The 20,359-nt window shown below is 33.6% G+C and overlaps 3 protein-coding genes across 3 annotated transcripts; 2 read left to right on the top strand and 1 right to left on the bottom strand.

The window, feature by feature from the left end:
• The first annotated feature begins 4,580 nt into the window (after positions 1-4,580).
• LOC106310045 lies at positions 4,581-6,206 on the top strand. The gene is made up of 2 exons (XM_013747236.1): positions 4,581-5,247; positions 5,541-6,206. The coding sequence occupies exons 1-2, from the start codon at positions 4,882-4,884 to the stop codon at positions 6,156-6,158; spliced, it is 984 nt and encodes a 327-aa protein (XP_013602690.1). The 5' UTR covers positions 4,581-4,881; the 3' UTR covers positions 6,159-6,206.
• Positions 6,207-8,599: 2,393 nt separating this feature from the next.
• LOC106312669 (serine hydroxymethyltransferase 6-like) lies at positions 8,600-10,978 on the bottom strand. The gene is made up of 3 exons (XM_013750271.1): positions 9,379-10,978; positions 9,176-9,277; positions 8,600-9,060 (listed from the first exon to the last, which is right to left on the bottom strand). Exons 1-3 carry the CDS (start codon positions 10,778-10,780, stop codon positions 8,843-8,845), a joined length of 1,722 nt encoding a protein of 573 aa, XP_013605725.1. The 5' UTR covers positions 10,781-10,978; the 3' UTR covers positions 8,600-8,842.
• Positions 10,979-12,191: 1,213 nt separating this feature from the next.
• Positions 12,192-14,698, top strand: LOC106310661 (probable beta-1,3-galactosyltransferase 5). The gene is made up of 11 exons (XM_013747889.1): positions 12,192-12,302; positions 12,461-12,551; positions 12,679-12,737; positions 12,828-13,027; positions 13,126-13,189; positions 13,283-13,355; positions 13,436-13,556; positions 13,637-13,724; positions 13,927-14,052; positions 14,170-14,279; positions 14,372-14,698. The coding sequence occupies exons 1-11, from the start codon at positions 12,211-12,213 to the stop codon at positions 14,518-14,520; spliced, it is 1,173 nt and encodes a 390-aa protein (XP_013603343.1). The 5' UTR covers positions 12,192-12,210; the 3' UTR covers positions 14,521-14,698.
• Positions 14,699-20,359: the final 5,661 nt, after the last annotated feature.

Below are 20,359 nucleotides of genomic sequence, written 5' to 3'. Positions count from 1 at the left end.
TTATAATAATAATATGATTAATATCTAATTGATATAATATGCATATAGATATAATAAATACCTTAAGAAAGAGTCCAGTTCATGCATTTTGTTGGTTACTACTACTTAGTCTTTTAGTTCGAAATCTTTCTTGGCTTAGAATAGAAGTAACGGTATTGATATATTACTTCCAAACCAAGTTTATAGCTTTCCTTGGGGTCCTGTTTTTTGTATATATAAACAATTGTATGTAAGCACTTGTCATGTACAATGGATAACACACTCAAATCATCAATCCTAATCGCTTTTATGAGAATTTGGACCACATCAGGAACCGGTTGTTATGTGTACGAATGTATCATAACCGCAAAGGTACATATCTGTCTCCACGAAGTATACAGAACTGCCATTCATGTTTGATTAATATATAGATGTGTATATTTATCGACAGAGGTCTTTGGCTACATCGAAACAGCTATGCATTTGCCTTTTTGAACTTGTAATGCAAAATTTTTTCAACCATTATCTAAAGCATTGGTTGTTTCAAACGCAATTCTTGCATTGGGTTTTTCATAAACGTAAATTTCTATTTGTTCGACGTTGACAACTAACAGGTTGATGATCTAAGAACATCTCTACTCTATTTTTTCCTCTAAAGTAGAGTAACTCTATAATAGAGTTGGATGTTGTTTCAATGGTACTCTATTTTAGAGTCAAAAATAGAATGATGAACAAAAAATAAAAAGTTACTCTATATATAGAATAAAAATAGGTTTATACTATTATAGAGTAGCAAATAGAGTACCATTAGAGCATTTTTACTCTAAACTCTATTTTAGAGGGAAAAATAGAGTGAGGTTGGAGATGCTCTGACCATCTCCAACCCAAACCTATTTTTTTCTCTATAATTCCCACTAAAATAATGTAACTATTATAGAGTAAGTTTTGCTCCACTTCGGTTTCATTCACCGTCTCTTGTTCGATTCAAATTACTTCGGTTTGTTTTTTTATTTGAAATCTAGATAACGCACGTGCCTCAGTAGGGAAAGAGATAACGATAATGAGTTGTCTAGAGAGTATTTTGGTATTTGGACAATGAAAAAGTGTGTGTCAAGTGAGAAATATCTTATTGTGATATTACAAACTCAAAAAGTGTCGATGAATGTAATTGTTTCTGATATAATCTATATATTCCGAACTTTTTATGCTACTACTAATGTACATTCAGTATTGGTAACAGTAATAACATAAATAAAGCAAAGTATACTCTTAGCTTACAAGATATATCAAATTCAAATTATTCTCCCTTTTGCATTTATTATATCTACAATTTGCATATCAACTCATCCCCTATATATTAATTCGTAGACACGTGTCATCACGAGAATGATTTTTAGAATTGTTAGAAAAATAAGTTGGTCCATATAAACATATACTATGCTTTTTATTAAAGTAACTATCAAATTAATTAGTAGTGTACAAAATAATATTTTTCTTTCCTTAAACAAAAGCTACGAAATTACCTAATATGGTTAACATATATATGACAATTAATGATTATGAATAATACATATTTGATAACAATTTTTCTAACATCTCTTTTTTTTGTTTAATTTTATACTATTAAAAAATTAAACAATCACATTAATCATATAATAAAAAAATTTAGATTTTTTCTTATATGTTATATTTTGAATTTTTTAAAACGACTATAAATTACTAAAAATGGTAAAAGTCCTCCATTGAAAATTTTGTGATCAATGGTTTAACTTTTTTTGTTCAAGCAAAATACAAATGATCATATATCCTAGGGGTAGGCGTTCGGATACACGTTCGGGTTCGTATCCGGTATTTCAGTATAAAGTTATAGAACCCATTCGGGTATTTTTATATTTTGAGTCGGGTTCGGGTATTTTATGTCCGGGTTCGAATATTTTGGGTTGGGTTCAGATATTTAAATTTTGAAAAAAATAAATAAATTATTCATTGTTTAAGTTTTTTATATTTAAACTATATTTTAACTTAACTGGTTTTCTAATTTTTAAAAGACTAAACTATTAATAGATTAGAAAGACACAAATTTAGTTGTTGTTTTAAAAATTTAGATGCAACTTTTGTTAATGCAAGAAACAAGAGCTTGATATGTATTTTAAGTGAGTAGCAAATGATTTTGTCCATAATTATATGTATATTATCTAATTTTGAGAAATAATCATTATTAATATAAATATTTTGAATAAAAAGAGAGAAATAAACTAGAAATATAGGGTTAAGTATACTTATGTTTGGTTATTTTCGGATATTCATTCGGGTTCGGATATTACCCGTTCGGATTCAGATATTACCTGAACTGGTCAAATAAGTAATTTTTTTTGCTGTTCTTGAATTAGATGATTTTTAGACCGAGCTGATGAATATATACTTGACAGACATTTATATTTCGAGTCTGCACTTATATTTTATAACAGTTTGATATATTAGATTTGAACACTAATATGTTAATATAGTTTTTCACTAATTTTTTTTCAAAATTTTGATTCTTAGATATGTATCTAGAGTGAAACTAATTTTTACATATGTCTATTTTTTTTTAAATTGACACTTATGTAATTCACCGAATCCATAGAAGAAGTTAAAAAAATTTTAACTCATATCAATGAAACAAAGACGGGAACGAAAACACAATAAAGGTAGAAAATGAAATCACTTATGGAGAGTTAATAGTAAACAAATCGAGAGCAGAAAACTTAATCCCCTTTCGTCATTATATAATCGATGTTGCCTATTTGGTTTTGGGGATTTGTGTCACCCGCAAAACTTAATTTTTTTTGTGCATATGAAGTCTTAAAAATAATTAAAATGAGATGTAATACGTTAACTATTCAACAACGATGATATATTTAATAGACCAACATTTGTATTCGTTATTATATAATCGATAAAAATTGTAGTATTGCAAAATGTTAAAACTATTTAATAAATAAATATTATTATAAAAATTCATTCCGCGCATGCGCGCGGATTATCACCTAGTTTGTTATATAATACTGCCTTTTGAGATATCCGCCGTTAAATGGGTCCAAAATGCCACTTTGAAGTTTATGATTTATTTTAAATAAAACAAATTACTTCATTAAAATAGTCCCAAACGAATCTATCGTCGTACTACATAATCAATCTCGATCAAGTCACTAGACACTAGTGCGGCATCTATATGTATAATTTCTACAATACAAACAAGGTGCTGACTATTTTAATATACTAAGTAAGGTTTAATCAATTAATACAGATACTATTGTGCTGCTACAATACAGTTTCATGTCGAAGAGTTGTTTTGTTAAGGAAAAATTCAAATGGTTGAGATAAGTTTGTCTGGACTGATGATGACTTGCAAACCTCACAGAGACCCAGAGACCCACAGAGACCCAGAGACCTATGTCCTAAAAAGAATTTTGAGTATGTGCATGGAAGTAAAAAGGATACATACAAAGAATCTCATCATTCCTGTTTATTCTTTCTTGACAAATGTTGCAAATTGTAAAAAAAAAAGGAGGTATAAACGAAAGTATAAAATGAATTGGGTGAATAGAGAATGATACAACTAAGTACATTAATCATATTCTTATTTTTATTTTCTTGTAGAAAAATCCATAAAATCAGCACCTCGAGGGAGGAAAAGAGGGAAAAGCACCTATAAAAGTGAACACTAAAACCCAAAATACACGAATAAAAATATGAAACTAATTAAAACACGACTCAAAACGCTAAACATTCAATGACTCTTTAGTCTTTACTTTTATTAATCTTTTAGCAAAGAAAGGGACCAAATGTACGTTATTAATTTATTAGCATGTTGTGTGTTGATCATGGAAATATCCTAGTTAATCTTCACCATAAAATTTCAATGTCAATGTAAAAACACCTTTTGAAATGACCTCAACAATTTTACCACCAAAAAGAGTCTTTTATTCGGCTCACCCTATCTTTCTTTTTGAGTCATATAGCTCAATTTATATGTACATATTTCTGGAGTTTCAAAAAAAAAAGAGTTTCAAAAAAAAATGTACATATTTCTGATAACAAAACTTGACAAGAAATCAACTTGTAGTCTATGTAATTTGTAAAACATATGTCATAATAGTATTTAAAATCAAGGAAGAGTTAATTAGCCTTTCTCACCATCCGATATATGAATCAAAAACGTTAGATAGAAAAAGACATGCTTGAAATGGTCAACATCGAGAATTTTGTAATCAAATCTAACTACTAATGGTGAAGATTATTAGCTACCAACATTGAAACTTATATAATCATATTCAAATACTAAGGTACTCGGGCTCATGATTGTAACTTTTCTCTGTTATTTTCTTGTGCTTGTATCCAACTATTATATATTTTGTTCAAAAAAGAATCAATTTTTCCAAAGACCCAAAAGAAAAAGAGATGATGGAGTAGCGCTTCTGCAAAGAGGAACAAACGTATTTACAATTTTCAATTTATTTATCAAGTGTAAGAAACAATAGACCCACAAAATAAGATAGATTTCATGAACCAAATGCCGTCCAATATGTCTTATTTTCTTGTTTCTTCAAAAAAAACATTACTCTTTTTTTTCATTTCATTTTCAAATCTCAGCTTTTTTTATTCTTCTTGTACAAGGAAATTACTTATCATCTTTCCTCCTCAGTAGGAAACACTCATCATTGTACCCAACAATCACTTTCAATCCTCAGAAAGCAGAATCAAAAACCTCTTCATTCTTCTTCCATATATACATACACACACCTTCCAAATCTCTATATAACCTTTTCCCTCTCCTCCAATTCTCTCTCTCCCTTCTCTTAATATCTTTTCAATTTGATCATCGACTCATCTCACCAAAGATCAGATCTTTGACCAAAAATGGATCCGTCCTCTGCTACCTCAGTGAACGGATACTACTCATTTCTAAACAGATCAATGGATGATCTCGAGAGGGTTTACCTCTCAAACAACTTCATGTCCGTACACTTCTTACAGAGGGCTCTCTGTCTTCTCCGCACCTCTCACTCACACCTCACTCTCCTCGTTCAAAAGCTTCAGCTCCCCGTCGGCGACAAATGGCTCGACGAGTATATGGACGAAAGCTCCAAGCTTTGGGAAGCTTGCCTCGTCATCAAATCCGCAGTTTCTTCCATCGAAAACTTCTCCTCCGCCGGAATTTCAATCGCTTCGACCCTCGACGGCCATTATCACCACCGTCGGTTATCTCCTCAGCTTTCTCGTCAGGTGGGTCATCGGAAAAATCGAATCTTTTTGTTGTTTTTGTGATCAAAATCGAAACTTTCGATCCTCTGTTTTGCTGGTTTAGTAATCAAAATTAAAACTTTAAATGCTCCGTTTTGTAGTTTAGTGATCAAAATCAAAACTTTCGATGCTCTGTTTTGTTGGTTTAGTGATCAAAATCGAAACTTTCGATCCTCTGTTTTGCTTTAGGTGACAAAATCAAAACTTTAAATGCTCTGTTTTGTTGTTTTGTGATCAAAATCAGAACTTTGAATGCTCTGTTTTGTTGGGTTTAGGTGCTAAGGGCGATAACAGGGTGTAGGAGAGAAGCGATTGGGATGGAGGAAGAGAACAGAGCTTTAATCGAGAATCGAGTTCAAAGGTTCCCTTTTTGGTCGGAACAGACGGCGGCGATGGAGTCGTCGACGAAGTTACAGAACGGGTTCAGTGGTTTCCGCGGCGTGCTCTACGCGACGAGGAACATGAGCTCGCTTCTACTTATGGTTTTGATTCACGGTCTCGTCTACTGTTTACCCGGCGACGCAACGCTGTCTCAAACGCAAACGCAGAACCAAGTCGGCGGTTTTGTCGGAGCGATGGGGAGGTTGCAGCAGAGAGTGGCGGCTGAGGTGGGGAGGATGGGGGTGAGGAAGGGGATGTTGATGCACGAGTACAGGAGGAGCAAGGCGGCGTTGGAAGAGCTGAAGGCGGAGCTTGAGCGGAGATTCTGCGGCGGAGGAGGGGAAAGCGAAGAGGAGGGAGAGAGGGAGTTGAGAGAGAGGGTGGAGAATCTGAAAGGGTGTTTTGGTAATTTGAGGAATGGGACAGAGAGTATAGTGGCGCAAATCGATGATTTGTTTGATGAAATTGTTGAAGGAAGGAAGAAGCTTTTAGATTTCTGCAGCCATAGATGAATATCAAAAGCTGACATTTTTCAGTTTCATAAATAAGCAAAAAAAAAAGAAAAAAAATTAGAGTAGACTTTAGGCTTAGCAGAATCGTTTGGTAGGGGGAGTTGTTGTAGCTCTTATTTTTATTTTGCTGCTATGAAAAGAATTTAATTTTTTTTTGGTCAGTCTGCTCTATTTTATGGAGTATAATTCTAGAAATAGAATTTATTCTCTGAATCATATCTTAAAGCAAATGTCTGCTTTTTAGTTTTGGTTCCAGCCCGTTGCAGATGTTGCTGTTCAATAAAATTTCAGAACAATTTTTTAATCTAATGTCTGAACCATACATGATATATCAATGAAAATACCATAATGTGATTAGAATTGCAGCAGTCATGTCTCAAAGTGAAACTTACAGTGAAATATTTGATCATCCACCTTCACTAATAGGACCATATATCATTGGACTATGACAACTTAATTTTAAAATTTTGGTTAAAGATGAGGGAGTCAAAGGGAGTGCTTGTTGTCTTTTTAGAGCATCTCCAATGTACACTTCTATATTCTTCTTTAAAATAGAGATCTCTATTACAGAGGTGAATATGCTCCAATGTATGCCTTTATAATAGAGTTCCTCTATTTTAGAGAAAAATATAGAGAAAATTTACTTTTTGTCTCTATATTTAGAGGTGAAAATATCATATCTCTATATTTTCTCCTATAAATAGAGGAACTCTATTATAGAGACATACATTAGAGCATTTTCACCTCTATAATAGAGTTTCTCTATTTTAGAAGAAAATATAGAGATGAAAATCGAGGTGGGTTGGAGATGGTGTTAGAGATAGTTGGAGAAGAAAAGTAATGAACAAGGCCAATGATAAAAACTAGAAATTTGATTTGATTTGATTCACATAAGAGAAAGAAGAGAGGAAATAATAATTTGAAATCCGGACGAGGTAGTCCAAGTGGCAGGACGGGTCTGTGGTGGCAACCACCATCCGGATTCGATTCCCCCCTCCATGCGGAAACTACCCTGCCTCTTCTGGACACCAAAGCGGTACTGGGTTCGATCCAGCCCAGGTAAAGCCCTCCCGAGTGAAGTGGACCGCTGCCTGACCGGGCCCAGGGGAATGATCCGCGAAGCGGGGAACCCGTGGATTATAAAAAAAAAAAAAAAAAAAAAAATTAATTTGAACTGTGGTTTTATGGTGTTCATCAAAAATAATGACGGGAATGTATCCTTTGTAAAGCAGATTTGTCTTTTTATTCTTTGGCACTCTCATCCAAGTTTACATGCTTTGGGGCACACCATTTGGTGGCTTTTATGTCAATAATAGTTATGATTATTACCAATTCCACACCCTAAATCCTCCCCCACCCACTGTTTCAAAGCACTCCATCTTTACCTCTTCAAGTTTCTAATACTTTTTTTAATATTCACTTTACACAATTCACTCATCTCTGCTTTCTCCTTTTTTTCTACCCAAAAAATATCTTTGACAAAATATTCATTTTTGTATCTGTGAGTAAATCTCAGCCCACGAGAATCACTTGGTATATGTGTATCGATAAAGTACCCAAAGTGCCAATTCCCATTACTGCTCGCTCTCTAAATCCTTGACTTTCCAAAGGAATAGTTGAACCCACTAGAAATGTTTTGTTTTTTTTTTTTTTGAAGAAGAAAAACTAGAAATGTTTTGTTGAAATATCAAAAATGAGTCTTAAGACATTTCATCTAGTACATAGCTGCAAAATGTTCAACTATCAATTTTTAAGAAAGGAAGAGAGACACCATCCTTTTGCCCTCGACTTTAATCTGTGTATTTGCCTCGTTGGCCTTCTATATTCATCTCATAAAACAAATTACATAGGCTTTGCCAGATCAAGAAAAAAAAACATAGGGCTTTGATAAAATAATTCAATAATACAAGTAAAAAAAATGTGAAGTGAAAATAATAATATAATATTATAGATAAGGAGAGAAGTCACAATCAAAACCAAATAAAACTACAGAGAATCTACTAAATGCTTTTAGAGACTCACCAGAATTCCATGCTTTGCCTCCCAAGTAGGACACGGACTTTCTCAGCTGATTTACGAAATGTTTCTGTCCGCCGGATGAGGTTGGTCTACGATCAGAGATTTACCAAATGCACACTGATAATAATAACATAAAAATATTCGTTACAAATAATCAACTTTTTGTATTATTCCTTTTGTTACAGTTTCTTTTTTTTTTTCTCTTTTTCAGAATGTAATGATTTTCCCCAAGGTAAAAAGTAATGGTTGAGGTCAGAAGCAAGTATTTTTTCCTCTGGTTACAGAAATTATTTGTGTTCCCCGACACATTCACAATCCTGAAATTATATTATTCCCTTTTCTAAAAAAAAATTTAAACTGCATCGCAGCTAATTTCTCCAAAACTTGTTTTTTCTCCTCTTATATTATTACCACTTGAAAAGAACATAAACGGATACACTAATACCCCCAACACACCCCAATGTCTATGTACACAAGCCTTGAAGAATTACAACCATAGCAATACAGGCAAGTTTGTTTGTTTTTTCCCCTACAAATGTTGATCTAAGTTTAGCAAACTTAGGGAATGTAAATAGATGAAACTATAAAATAGAGAAATGGGTGCGTGGATATAGATTACCATGGCAAAAAAATGAGCTATGAAATTTTTAAGGCTGACTCAAATCTCAAATGCCAGGCATTGCAAACTTAGAAGCAAAACCCTCCACTTGGTTCCTAAGATCTGCAATGTCTTTACAGTGATAGATGCTTTTGAGCGGCTCCTTCTGCAACTTCCCATGCTCCCTTAGTGCAGCACTTGCTATCTGAGCAGCTCTATACAAAAACTCAGCCATTGTCTCAAAATCTTGTTCTAGACAACCTCTTGAGGTCATAGCCGGACTACCTAAAACAGAGGTATACATGAGCACATGTCAAGAATCAGAGAGCAAGAAAAAGGCACGAATCTATTCTAACTCCAGAATCCATAATGTTGAGGCTTCAAATTGATTTGCTTTTACCTATTCTCACTCCTCCAGGAGAAATAACACCATTTTCGCTGAAAATAGCAACTTTGTTAACCGTGATATGACACATCTCGCATACTTTCTCATACACCTTGCCTGAAAAACATAAGTCCAAGGACTTAGCATGTATAGACTAAGATCACATAGAGCAACTTATTTCATTATCTCCTAATAATAAAGAATAACTAATCACATACCTGTCAAGCCCAAAGGAGTCAGGTCCCAAAGAAGCAAATGATTATCAGTGCCACCTGTTACCAACTTGCACTTTCTGCTTATCAAAGCAGACGCTAAAGCCTTAGCGTTTTTCTTGACCTGTCTCATGTAAACCTTGTACTCTGGTGAAGCGGCCTGCTTGAGAGCAATAGCTAGAGCAGCTATATGGTTATTGTGAGGTCCTCCTTGCAGCGATGGGAAGACAGAAAAGTTTATTTTCTCTTCAAAATCATATTGGGCATTACTCTCACAGTGATTAAGATTAATGCTTTGCTTCTTAGCCTTAAACCCTCTCCTATAAAATATAATACCGCCCCTAGGTCCACGGAGAGACTTGTGCGTTGTCGAGGTAACAATATCGCAATACTCAAACGGATTCGGAGCTTCCTTGGCAGCCACAAGACCGCTGATTTGCGCCATGTCAAACATCAGAACAGCTCCACATTTGTCTGCAATAAACCTAAACCTAGGAAACTCCCAGTCTCTGGGATATGAACTACCTCCGCAAATAAGTATCTTGGGACGATAGTCAAGCGCCTTCTCCTCAAGCTTCTCGTAGTCAATGTACCCTGTACGAGGGTCCACCTTATAGGGGAAGCTCTCAAAGAAGATAGACGCGCCAGAGACTTTCTTCCCACCCGGCGTGTAGTAACCATGACTCATGTGACCACCCGAAGGAGAATCCAACCCCATGATCCTCTCCCCCGGCGACAAAAGACCGGCGAAGACAGCGAAATTCGCGGAGGTGCACGAGTAAGGCTGCACGTTGACTCCCCACTGGTCGTGGCGAAGTCCGAAAGCTTGGAGGGCACGTTCTTGGCAGAGAGTCTCAATCTGATCAATGTGCTGGTTCCCTGTGTAGTATCTCGCTCCAGGCATGCCTTCTGAGTACTTGTTGGTTAAATGGCTTCCCAAAGCTTCCATTACTGCTCTGCAGACGAAATTCTCGGAAGCTATGAGCTCGATTCCTCTGAACTGTCTTTGCTTCTCCTTCTCCATGAGCTCGTGGAGGTCGGGATCAGCTTCTGAGAGTGGCTGGTTGCCCCAGGCTTTCACAAGGGATCGTCTAGCTTCTAACGATGAATCAATAGCTGATCGTTTACAAGGGGGGGTTGGTGATGACGTGGAGCTGCTAGGTCTACTCCGTTTAAGCTTCATCGGGTGGCCTAAGAGGATGAAATCTTCCCTCTGATCGTCATCGTCTTCTTCAAAGTCTTCGTCTTTATCGACCAAGACTCGGCTACGAGATCGGGGGCCATCGAATCTCTGCTCAAGGAGCTGAAGCGTGATTGAGTCGTCAGCGATTGGGATTCTCGGGGGAGGTAGAGGCAAGGCGTGGGAGGTGCCGGAACCTAATGAGAGATCCGATTGAGCACGGTCCATGATCTAAACCCTAGAAAGGTTGTTCCTTTGGATCGAATTGCTTAATCAACAGAGACAGAGACGACAGGAGGTGTAGAGGAGGCAAAGGAAGCTTCTTTTATGGTTATCAATCGAAGAGGATGAAGTTTCCATTCGAATTTTCGGAGAAAACCCCAGAGAAAATCGAGTTTTTGGGGATGGACGGAAGCGCTTTAAGCTTTATGGGTGTGGAGGAAGAAGAAGAGAATTGGAATGGGATACCGGCTGAATAGGTTGGAGACGGTGACGTGATTGATTCTAGACGCCGAGGGATAATGAGGAAAACCGGGATTAGCCGGTGACTTTCTTTCGGTTTCTCTCTGGCTAAACCAATCAAATCGCTATAGGCTTAGTTCTTATAATCAAAACTGTTGAGAATCATTTTTAGTTGTTAATTTGTACGTTTTGTAAGTTTATAGAATTATACGGTATTTGTTTTGGTATTTATTTTCTAAGTTTCAAATGTTTTCCACATTAGCCATCATTCATCAATCAATCAATGATTACTTTCACAAATATTGATCTTAAATCTGCTTAATGACACAATAACACTCGAAGGCTCTCTAATGCGTGATCTACACAAAAGTAATTTTCTGTAGTGAGACCAACTTAGATCAAGGTATCTTACTTAAGTAACATACAACAACAGCATCATATCTCCGTTAGTATTGGTAATGCGTGGACGGTAAGTCTGAAAAACAGGTTCTGGTGTTGTGTTACTGGAATGGCCGGATCAAGCATGGTCATCATAGACTGATACTGATAGTGTATACTATGAAAGAATCAACTCCTGAAAAATCAGTGTTGAGATTTTATAGTTTCTAAAATTTCAACACCGATCATGTGTAACTCTAAAATCTCAACACCGATCATGTATGTATGTACCGTCACACTATGAACGTCTATCCTAATTTCGTTACGAAACTTAATACTAACGTTCATGAGCATTGTGCGCTGAATATTGACTTGCGTTAGACGCAAACGTACGTACTGCGTGTAACAACTTCGAAGTCAGGTGTAACTTTTATGGGATAGTCATGTTACAAATAATTTTGTTTGTAAATTTAAATGAATTTTAATTCATTTACAAAATAACTATATTCGGAAATTGATATTCCATATAAAGACAAAAAGTTCTTAATAACAGTACATAATTCAACAAACCATTGAGGTATTGACTTAATTCACTTGTTCATTGGGGGTCAAAATTTAATTTCTTTGAACATGCAAATGATTTATAACTGGAAGTAAGTCACCTGACATATTAGATACTTTGAATTAAATAGTCAAACTTGCATTAAATAAGGACTGTTACTTAAATTTCACTGTCTTTACGTTATAAATATACCTCTTGAAGTTTTATTGTGCTACTCTCATTGCTTGTCCCATTCTCTTGTCTCTTCATTAGACCAATGAAGACCAAAATCTCGAAGAGACTATCACTGACATGGGTTTCGCTTCTCTGCATCTCCTGCTTTTTTCTCGGAGCAATGTTCAACTCCAGGTTTCTTGATTTTTGATTGTGTTTTTTTACCTCTGTTTCATTTTTTTTCGTTTAAATGTTTCATTATTTTTACCATTGTAAATCATTTTTCTTGCTTTTAGATATTAACTAGATTGTTAATCAGTTTTTTTCATTGATTTTCTTGGCTGTATTTTCAGATTTCGTGGGTCGGATTCAGGTAGCCAGCTCATGTTACACCGGCGAGATCAGGAAGTTAACGTAGTTACCGAGGAATATGCTCATGTGAAAGTATTATTTCTACACTTTAATCTCGTTGTCTGGATCTGAATCTCTTCATTATAGGACTTGTTTCACAAAAAAATTGTGTTTTTAAAAGCTTATATTCTTTAAATCTTTAAATTTCGCCAAAATGCAGAAAAAATCACAAGAAAAAGATGTAATTCAAGAAGTTCTTAAAACCCATAAAGCAATAGAGTGAGTGTAATTAATAAAAACAAAATGATGTGTTTTATGCTGTAAATCTTACGCTTGCATGTTAAAAATTGTATATCTTTGTGACCACAGATCATTGGACAAGTCAGTGTCTATGCTTCAGAAGCAGCTCTCTGTTAGACAAAGCCATCAACAAATTGTGGATGTCGCAAGAACAAATACTTCAACAGAAGGAAGCCAAAGGAAGAAAGTTTTCATGGTGATTGGTATCAACACTGCATTTAGCAGTAGACAACGTCGTGATTCTCTAAGAGACTCTTGGATGCCTCAGGGTTATATATAGCGATGTCCCTCCTTCAAATTTCTTGTTCCTTTCATGCTTCATTGCGTCTAATCTTAGTTACCCTTTTTATGTATATATCTATCACAGGGGAAAAGCTTGAGAAATTGGAAAAAGAAAAGGGTATTGTCGTCAAGTTCATGATCGGACACAGGTTAATACATTGAATAGTAATGGAATGCAACGTAGTCTAATGTTTTTATTAGATTGACTCTTATTTGAGTGTGTATACATCATTTGTTGGCAGTGCGATACCACATAGTATAGTGGATAAGGAAATTAATTCAGAAGATGCTCAATACAAAGATTTCTTTAGGCTGGTGAGATAAAGATTCATTAGACAACTTGATTTTTTTCCTACGATTAATTTACAATTTTCTTGGACTCTTTACTCTTGCAGGATCATGTAGAAGGATATTATAATCTGTCTGCGAAAACCAAAACCTTCTTTTCAAGTGCAGTTGCAACATGGGATGCTGAGTTTTACGTTAAGATTGATGATGATGTTCATGTTAATCTTGGTACCAAACTCTGTTTCTACCGTGTTTTTTTCTTCTCTTCTTGAATTAAATTGTTGAATATCTTTCTATACCTTTGTTAGGTATGCTTGCTTCCACATTAGCTCTTCACCGTCATAAGCCGAGGGTCTACATTGGATGCATGAAATCAGGACCAGTTCTTACTAAGAAGTAATAATTCCTCTGTGTTTATTATCACATTTTTTGTTTAATTTGGGGTATCTAGGCCAAAACCCAACTAATTTCCAAGGAGTATTGATAACTAGCCCTGTACCGGATTATCTAATGAGGCCTAAGACATTGTACCATCTCATTTTTCTTTTGAAATGTTACATCTCATCGTGGATCTAAAAGCAGTTTTCAAAACGTGTAGGACGGCCAAATATCGTGAGCCCGAGTTTTGGAAGTTTGGAGAGGAAGGCAACAAATATTTTCGACATGCTACAGGACAGATCTATGCCATCTCAAAGGATCTTGCGACATACATATCTAACAACCAGTAAGTAAATAACTATGTGCTCTTGAATTCTCCACAAAAGAAAAATATGTTTTATCCAGGGAAATGGTTATTAATTATTATCCAAGCATATATAACATGTGATCTTTTACTTTCCAGGCCAATTTTGCACAAGTATGCAAATGAAGATGTGACATTAGGGTCATGGTTCCTCGGTCTTGAGGTTGAGCATATAGATGATCGTAATTTCTGTTGTGGTACTCCTCCAGGTAAAAAGCTATATATTTTTATAGATGCTTCAGAAGTTAGTAAAGGAGGATTTGAGCTTTTTTCTCATCTTGTTACTCTATCTTTCCCAAAGTTTGTGAAATGAGGGCTGAGGTTGGAGACGTGTGTGTGGCGTCATTCGACTGGAAGTGCAGTGGGGTATGCAAATCAGTCGATAGAATGTGGCTGGTTCATGCCGTGTGTGGAGAAGGTGACCAAGCTGTGTGGGATGCAAATTTGTAACTTTCTTAGATAAGAAAAAGAGACAAGAGGAGATGAACATTTTGTTTTGTAAAGAACCAAAAGGAATACAAATTTGCTTACTGTAACATAAGCTGAGCAAGACATTTTTCATTCAGTATTTTCTTTTCATTTGTGGAAAATAAAAAGAAAGAGAAACCATGAGACTTTTATAGATGCATGCGTGGTAAATTGCTTATTATGAAGTTCTGCCCAATATGACAAACCCATTCTTAATTGTGATAGTTTGATAAAATGAAAATGTTAAAATTGTTAAAGCTATATGACAGTATATGAGAGCTTGTCTCTTGACAAAAAAAAGAACTTAAAAGTCAGAACTGAGAGACAACAAAATGAAAAAAAAAGTAAGGAAAATATCGATTGAGTAAACACAAATACTCAAATGCGATCGATCGACTTAAAACATAATTTGTGTAATCAGTAATCTTATCTTCGTTTAAATCGAATGGTAAAAAGCGAATCTCTTTTGCTATTTTTAATTTTTATAAAGAAAAACTTATCAAATAAAATCTTATAACTATATTCTTTTCCAACATCTCAAATGAATCATAAAAGAGAAAAAAATACAAATTCTTATATTAATGCATGTTTCAGATAAACATGAATAATAATATCATGGTAAACATGAAAATTCTCCTAAGATCATATATAGTTTTGGATTAAAAGTGTTTTGATACATCTAGAATTGGAACAAGTCGAATTGTTTTTTCTTATGAGTGTCAAATAAATATAATATTTTTAAACAAAGCACACATTGAAATTATAATTATAGGCACTACTAGGCAATAAAATGAAGGAAAAAATAAATGCATTCAAATTATGAAATTAATAAATAAACAGTTTTCTATTAATCTTTTTCAAGTCCGGTATCAGATATCATGCACATTTTTTCATGTGATATAAAAAAATTGAGTAAAAAGGATATGTCTAATATTAGAGCATATCCAAAAAGACTCTATATTTTAGAGTTTCTAAAACTCTATTTTTGAAGTTTTAGGGTATTTTTCTCCAAAAACAAAACTTCAAATGTAACTTCAAAATTATTTGTAATTTATACTATGGTCCTTATATTTGTCATAATTAATATAAATTCATACAACTTTTATACATAACTAGCACATATATAAAAATATTACAGTAATATTAATTAACAAAATCTTACACTAAAATATAAAATTATAAACAGGAATAAATAGTTAAATATTAAAATACAAAGAAAATATCAAATTATTCCATAAAATTATTTCAGTAATACTTCATCTTCGGTTACACCAAATTTGTTTGGACAATAGTTTAGAAGTTCCGGAGAAAATTTACTAAACTACTAGTGTTGTTTTAATATTTAAATTTGCGTAATAATTATGTTTTCATGTATCTTTTTTTAAAAAAAATTATTAAGTTTTTTTGTAATATTCTTGCTATCTAATTCTAGTTTTAAAGTATTTGTATAATTTTTTGTGTAAAATTTGAATTAATAAAATTAAATTTGAAATATTTATGATATACACAAGTTTTAAAGATTAAAATGATAAATGAGAAAATAGTTAAGAATCATAAATGTGATGTATAATTAATTATAAAGACCAAAATGCAAATAAAAAATGAAACTTCAAATTTAGAGTTTTGAGTAGTGAAACTTCAAATATGAAATTTCAGTCTTTAAAACTCTAAATTTGAAATTTTGAATTTTTATTATAGCAAAAAACTCTATTTTTGAAGTTATAGAGTTTTTTTTTTGGAGATACTCTTAGAGCAATCAAATGGAATAACTTTTTGAGAATAATAAATAAATGTGTTTTTGAACAAAAACCAACAAAATAAGAAGATATATATATATATATATATATATATAGTGTGGAGGACGTATATTATCTTCTAAAAACCTGTCTCTAAAGAAAACCTTACCATATCATATAAATTATTAGAATAGTGGAGTTTAGTCATAAAATAATAATTAAGAAAAACCTTATCAAACTCGGTATCAAACTCGAGTTATTGGAGAAGAGTTGTGAGATAGCAAAAACGTCGAATCGAATTAGGAAAAAGGAAAAAGGAAAAGAAAGGCAAAGCTGCAAGTTTGAAATAATACAGAGGAAATTAGGAAAGCTACCTAGGAAAAGGAAACGTCAATAATTATTTTTCATTTAAATCTTTTTTTATTAAGGATTGATATTCGCAAATCACAATTAGGTCTGAGCCTTAATACAATCTAGCGCCGCCTCTAATATAAGACGAGAGAGGAGAGGAACCCTAAACACGCCACTAGAGCGATTCTCTTCTTTCTTTAATTTCTCTATGGTAGGAATGCAAGCGAAACCATCCTTCCGACATGAAATCGACCATAAACCAGATGCTGGATTCTTTAAATTCTACGCAAGTGTCCTAGGGCTGGACACAGTTATCGGTCTTAAACCAACTTTCTTTCGCATATGCAGAGTCAGTTATGCCAAGTGCTCCTACCGTTTTGACTTTCCATCTCTCGTCAACTGGTTGTGTTCAGCAGGGCTCAATTACGTATATGTTGTCTTTGCTATCGATCACCTCAATAAAGCGTTATCGGAATTTGTTTCCTCTCCAGTAGTAGGTGATAGGTCATTGTATATGACCTGTAATGTCACTGAAGACGACTTATTAGATGAATCCCTAGTTAATGCCTGGCTTCCGACTGAGACCACCAACAATATGCGCGACTTAAGTTTATCCTGGGGACATGAGTTTGACGACGACTGCTACGTCGATATGAACAATTACTATGGTGAAGACGACTTATTAGATGAATCCCTAATTAGTGCCTGGCTTCCGACTGAAGAGGCCTCACACGTGAAGATCTTTAGGACTGAAGAATCCATCCATCAATCCTCATTCGATGAGATCACCAACAATATGAGCGACTTAAGTTTATCCTGGGGACATGAGTTTGACGACGACTGCTACGTCGATATGAACAATTACTTTGTGGAGCCTTAGAATTTGTTTACGTGTTTTCAACAAAGTTTTTTTTTTTAATTCTATGTTCTTATATATTTTTCTTTGTGATGTGCATGGCACATGCTTAATTAAACAGTTTAGCTATAAAACAATTTGCTTTCTATCTCTCTCTTTTTTTCTTTTCTTTTTATACATATAAATAATATATAATAGAATATATGTTGTTAGTATAATAAAACTTTCCCTTGTGGAGATTGTAGTGAATTATAGAAGACTTCCTAAATATGTAACTAGGGCTGCAATCGGTTTTAAGTTTTAACATGAATAGGATGAATTCCGAAAAATGGAATACAAACAAATGAAGGGTGGCATTTTAAACAAAGAAGTGAATGGAATTGTGAAAGTATTTAAGTAACAAACGGACATGTACCATCTGTTTATGTATGTGTTTTCCCAATAAATCAATCAATCAATCAATCATCAAAGCAGTTAGTTTCAGATAATTGAAGAACCAGTTAGGTGATTAACGACATTGATTGTGTTGATAATAGCAACTTTCGTTTTTCCATTAATAATTTTTGTGCTCTGTAAAAAATAGCTAAAAAGATCTGTTTCTTTTAATATTAAGAAGCGACTTGAAAAATCTTTGTTTTAAATATATGTTTTGGGAGGGGAGGGTAAAATTACATAGCTAGATTACATGTTTGAATAACCGAAGTCAAATCCGCTTGTACACAACAGACCTATGTGGCATTATACGCAAACTTAAATAGATTAATGTACTATACAAAACATCAAAGCAGTGAACCAAGTTTTTTTTTTTTTAACGTGATAAGGGCATAGAATAAGTTTATTATCTTTTATTTTAAAGCTTAAGTTTATTATCTTTTATTTCAAAAACTTACAACATATATAGTGGTAGTTATATGGTAATATTTTAGTGGATGATAGAGGTCTCTAAATAAGCTATATATATATATAAGAAATACATTTGGTATATTGAAATACGGAAAATTGCATCCTACATCCATCAAACAAATTATAATTCATCCACTAACTAAAAACCCTATTTTTTCAATATACACATTATAGATTATTGTCATATTATCCTTGTAACCAACCGGTGACACCTACTAACAAAAATAATTAAAAATATATAAAAAACTTTTAGCCACATCTTCTAATCCATCACCACCACCTCCACGTCTCTACTCCACCATCTCTTTCCAATGTCTCTCTTTCTTCTTCAGATTATAAAAAAAATCATACATTTTTTTCTGTCACATAATTCTTCTCTTTCTATACTTCACCAAAAGAACAATCAATTGTTCTAAAGAAGAGACAACGATGAAGTCATAGACGGTGAGCACACACAACAACTCTTTCATATTATTTTTTTTACATCAATTGATTCTCACAATCATGCTTTTGTTTTCATACTCTGTTTTCGTTTCTTTGTTTGTTTTAAATATCCAGTGGTGAAGAACATACAACGATGAAAGCGTAGACGGTGAGCACACACAAAATTTTTTTCTTGTTTTCTCCTTTTTTTCTTAAATCAATTGATTCTCACAATCATGATTTTGTTTACATACTCTGTTTTCGTTTCTATTTTTGTTTTACAAATCCAGTGGTGAAGAACAACGACGGCGAATCGGTTAAAGCATCATCGTGTCGGGAAAAAGAGATGAGATGGAGATGATCTCTATATGGTGGTGAACGAAATGAATGTATATCAGCCTGTCTAAAAAAAAAAAAGAATTGAAGAAGATGAATTCGTCATCTATACTATATTTGGTGAAATGAAAGTATAGTATATATTTTTAAGGATAGCTACTTATGTACGGTTACCATACTATTTGAGACATATTTCTATACTACTCCTTAAAAATGTAATAATATGTCATGTTTTTAAATTTGATAGGTCTCTTCTTTGTCAATTTGTGTGATTGATTGTAATATGAAATTCATTTTTCAAGTGTTAGACAAATTTGATTATTTGGAACATTCGTTTACTATACTACTTAGATTATACGGAATATAAGATATGCAATATGCTAACCACGTAAATGTGATTTCAAGTGTTAAATATTGGAAAACAATTTATAGATTGTATTTGAGTTTATAGGTTTCTGCCTAGGGTTTAGATTTACTATTAAAGGTTTGGGTATAGTAAACCATATTATATACATTCTATTTGGGTTTATACTTCTTTGATTAGGGTTTAGCTTAATCTATTTATTTAGGTTTAGAGTTTTGTGGTATATTTGGATTAGGGTTTAGTGACTAGAATGTAAGGTTTAGTATTTAGAAGGTGAGGGGGTATGGTTGGGGTGAGCATTAACTTCTTTCATGCATTCATAGATATTTTATAGTTTCACCAATATGTACTATGTTATTTATTTTGTTCCATTCTATTTGGGTTTTGTGTTTATATTTGGGTTTAAGGTTTATATTTGAGTTAGAGTTTAGTGATTAGAGTTTAGAGTTTAGATTTACTAATTAAAGGTTTGGGTATAGTAAACCATATTATATATATTATATTTGGGTTTATATTTTCTTGATTAGGGTTTAGCTTAATCTATTTATTTCAAGTAAATGTGCTTTCAAATGTTTAATATTGGAAAACAATTTATAGATTGTATTTGGATTTGTAGGTTCATGCCTAGGGTTTAGGTTTACTAAATAAAGGTTTGGGTATAGTAAACCATATTATATACATTCTATTTGGGTTTATACTTCCTTGATTAGGGTTTAGCTTAATCTATTTGTTTAGGTTTAGGGTTTAGGGTATATTTAGATTAGGGTTTAGTGACTATAATTTAGGGTTAGTATTTAGAAGGTGAGGGGGTATGGTTAGGGTGATCATTAACTTCTTTCATGCAATCATAGA

The sequence above is a fragment of the Brassica oleracea genome, chromosome C8, assembly GCF_000695525.1.
Source record: "Brassica oleracea var. oleracea cultivar TO1000 chromosome C8, BOL, whole genome shotgun sequence".
NCBI classification, from domain to species: domain Eukaryota; kingdom Viridiplantae; phylum Streptophyta; class Magnoliopsida; order Brassicales; family Brassicaceae; genus Brassica; species Brassica oleracea.
The sequence above is the reverse complement of the archived record's forward strand: the minus strand, read 5'-3'. Positions and strand labels throughout refer to the sequence as shown.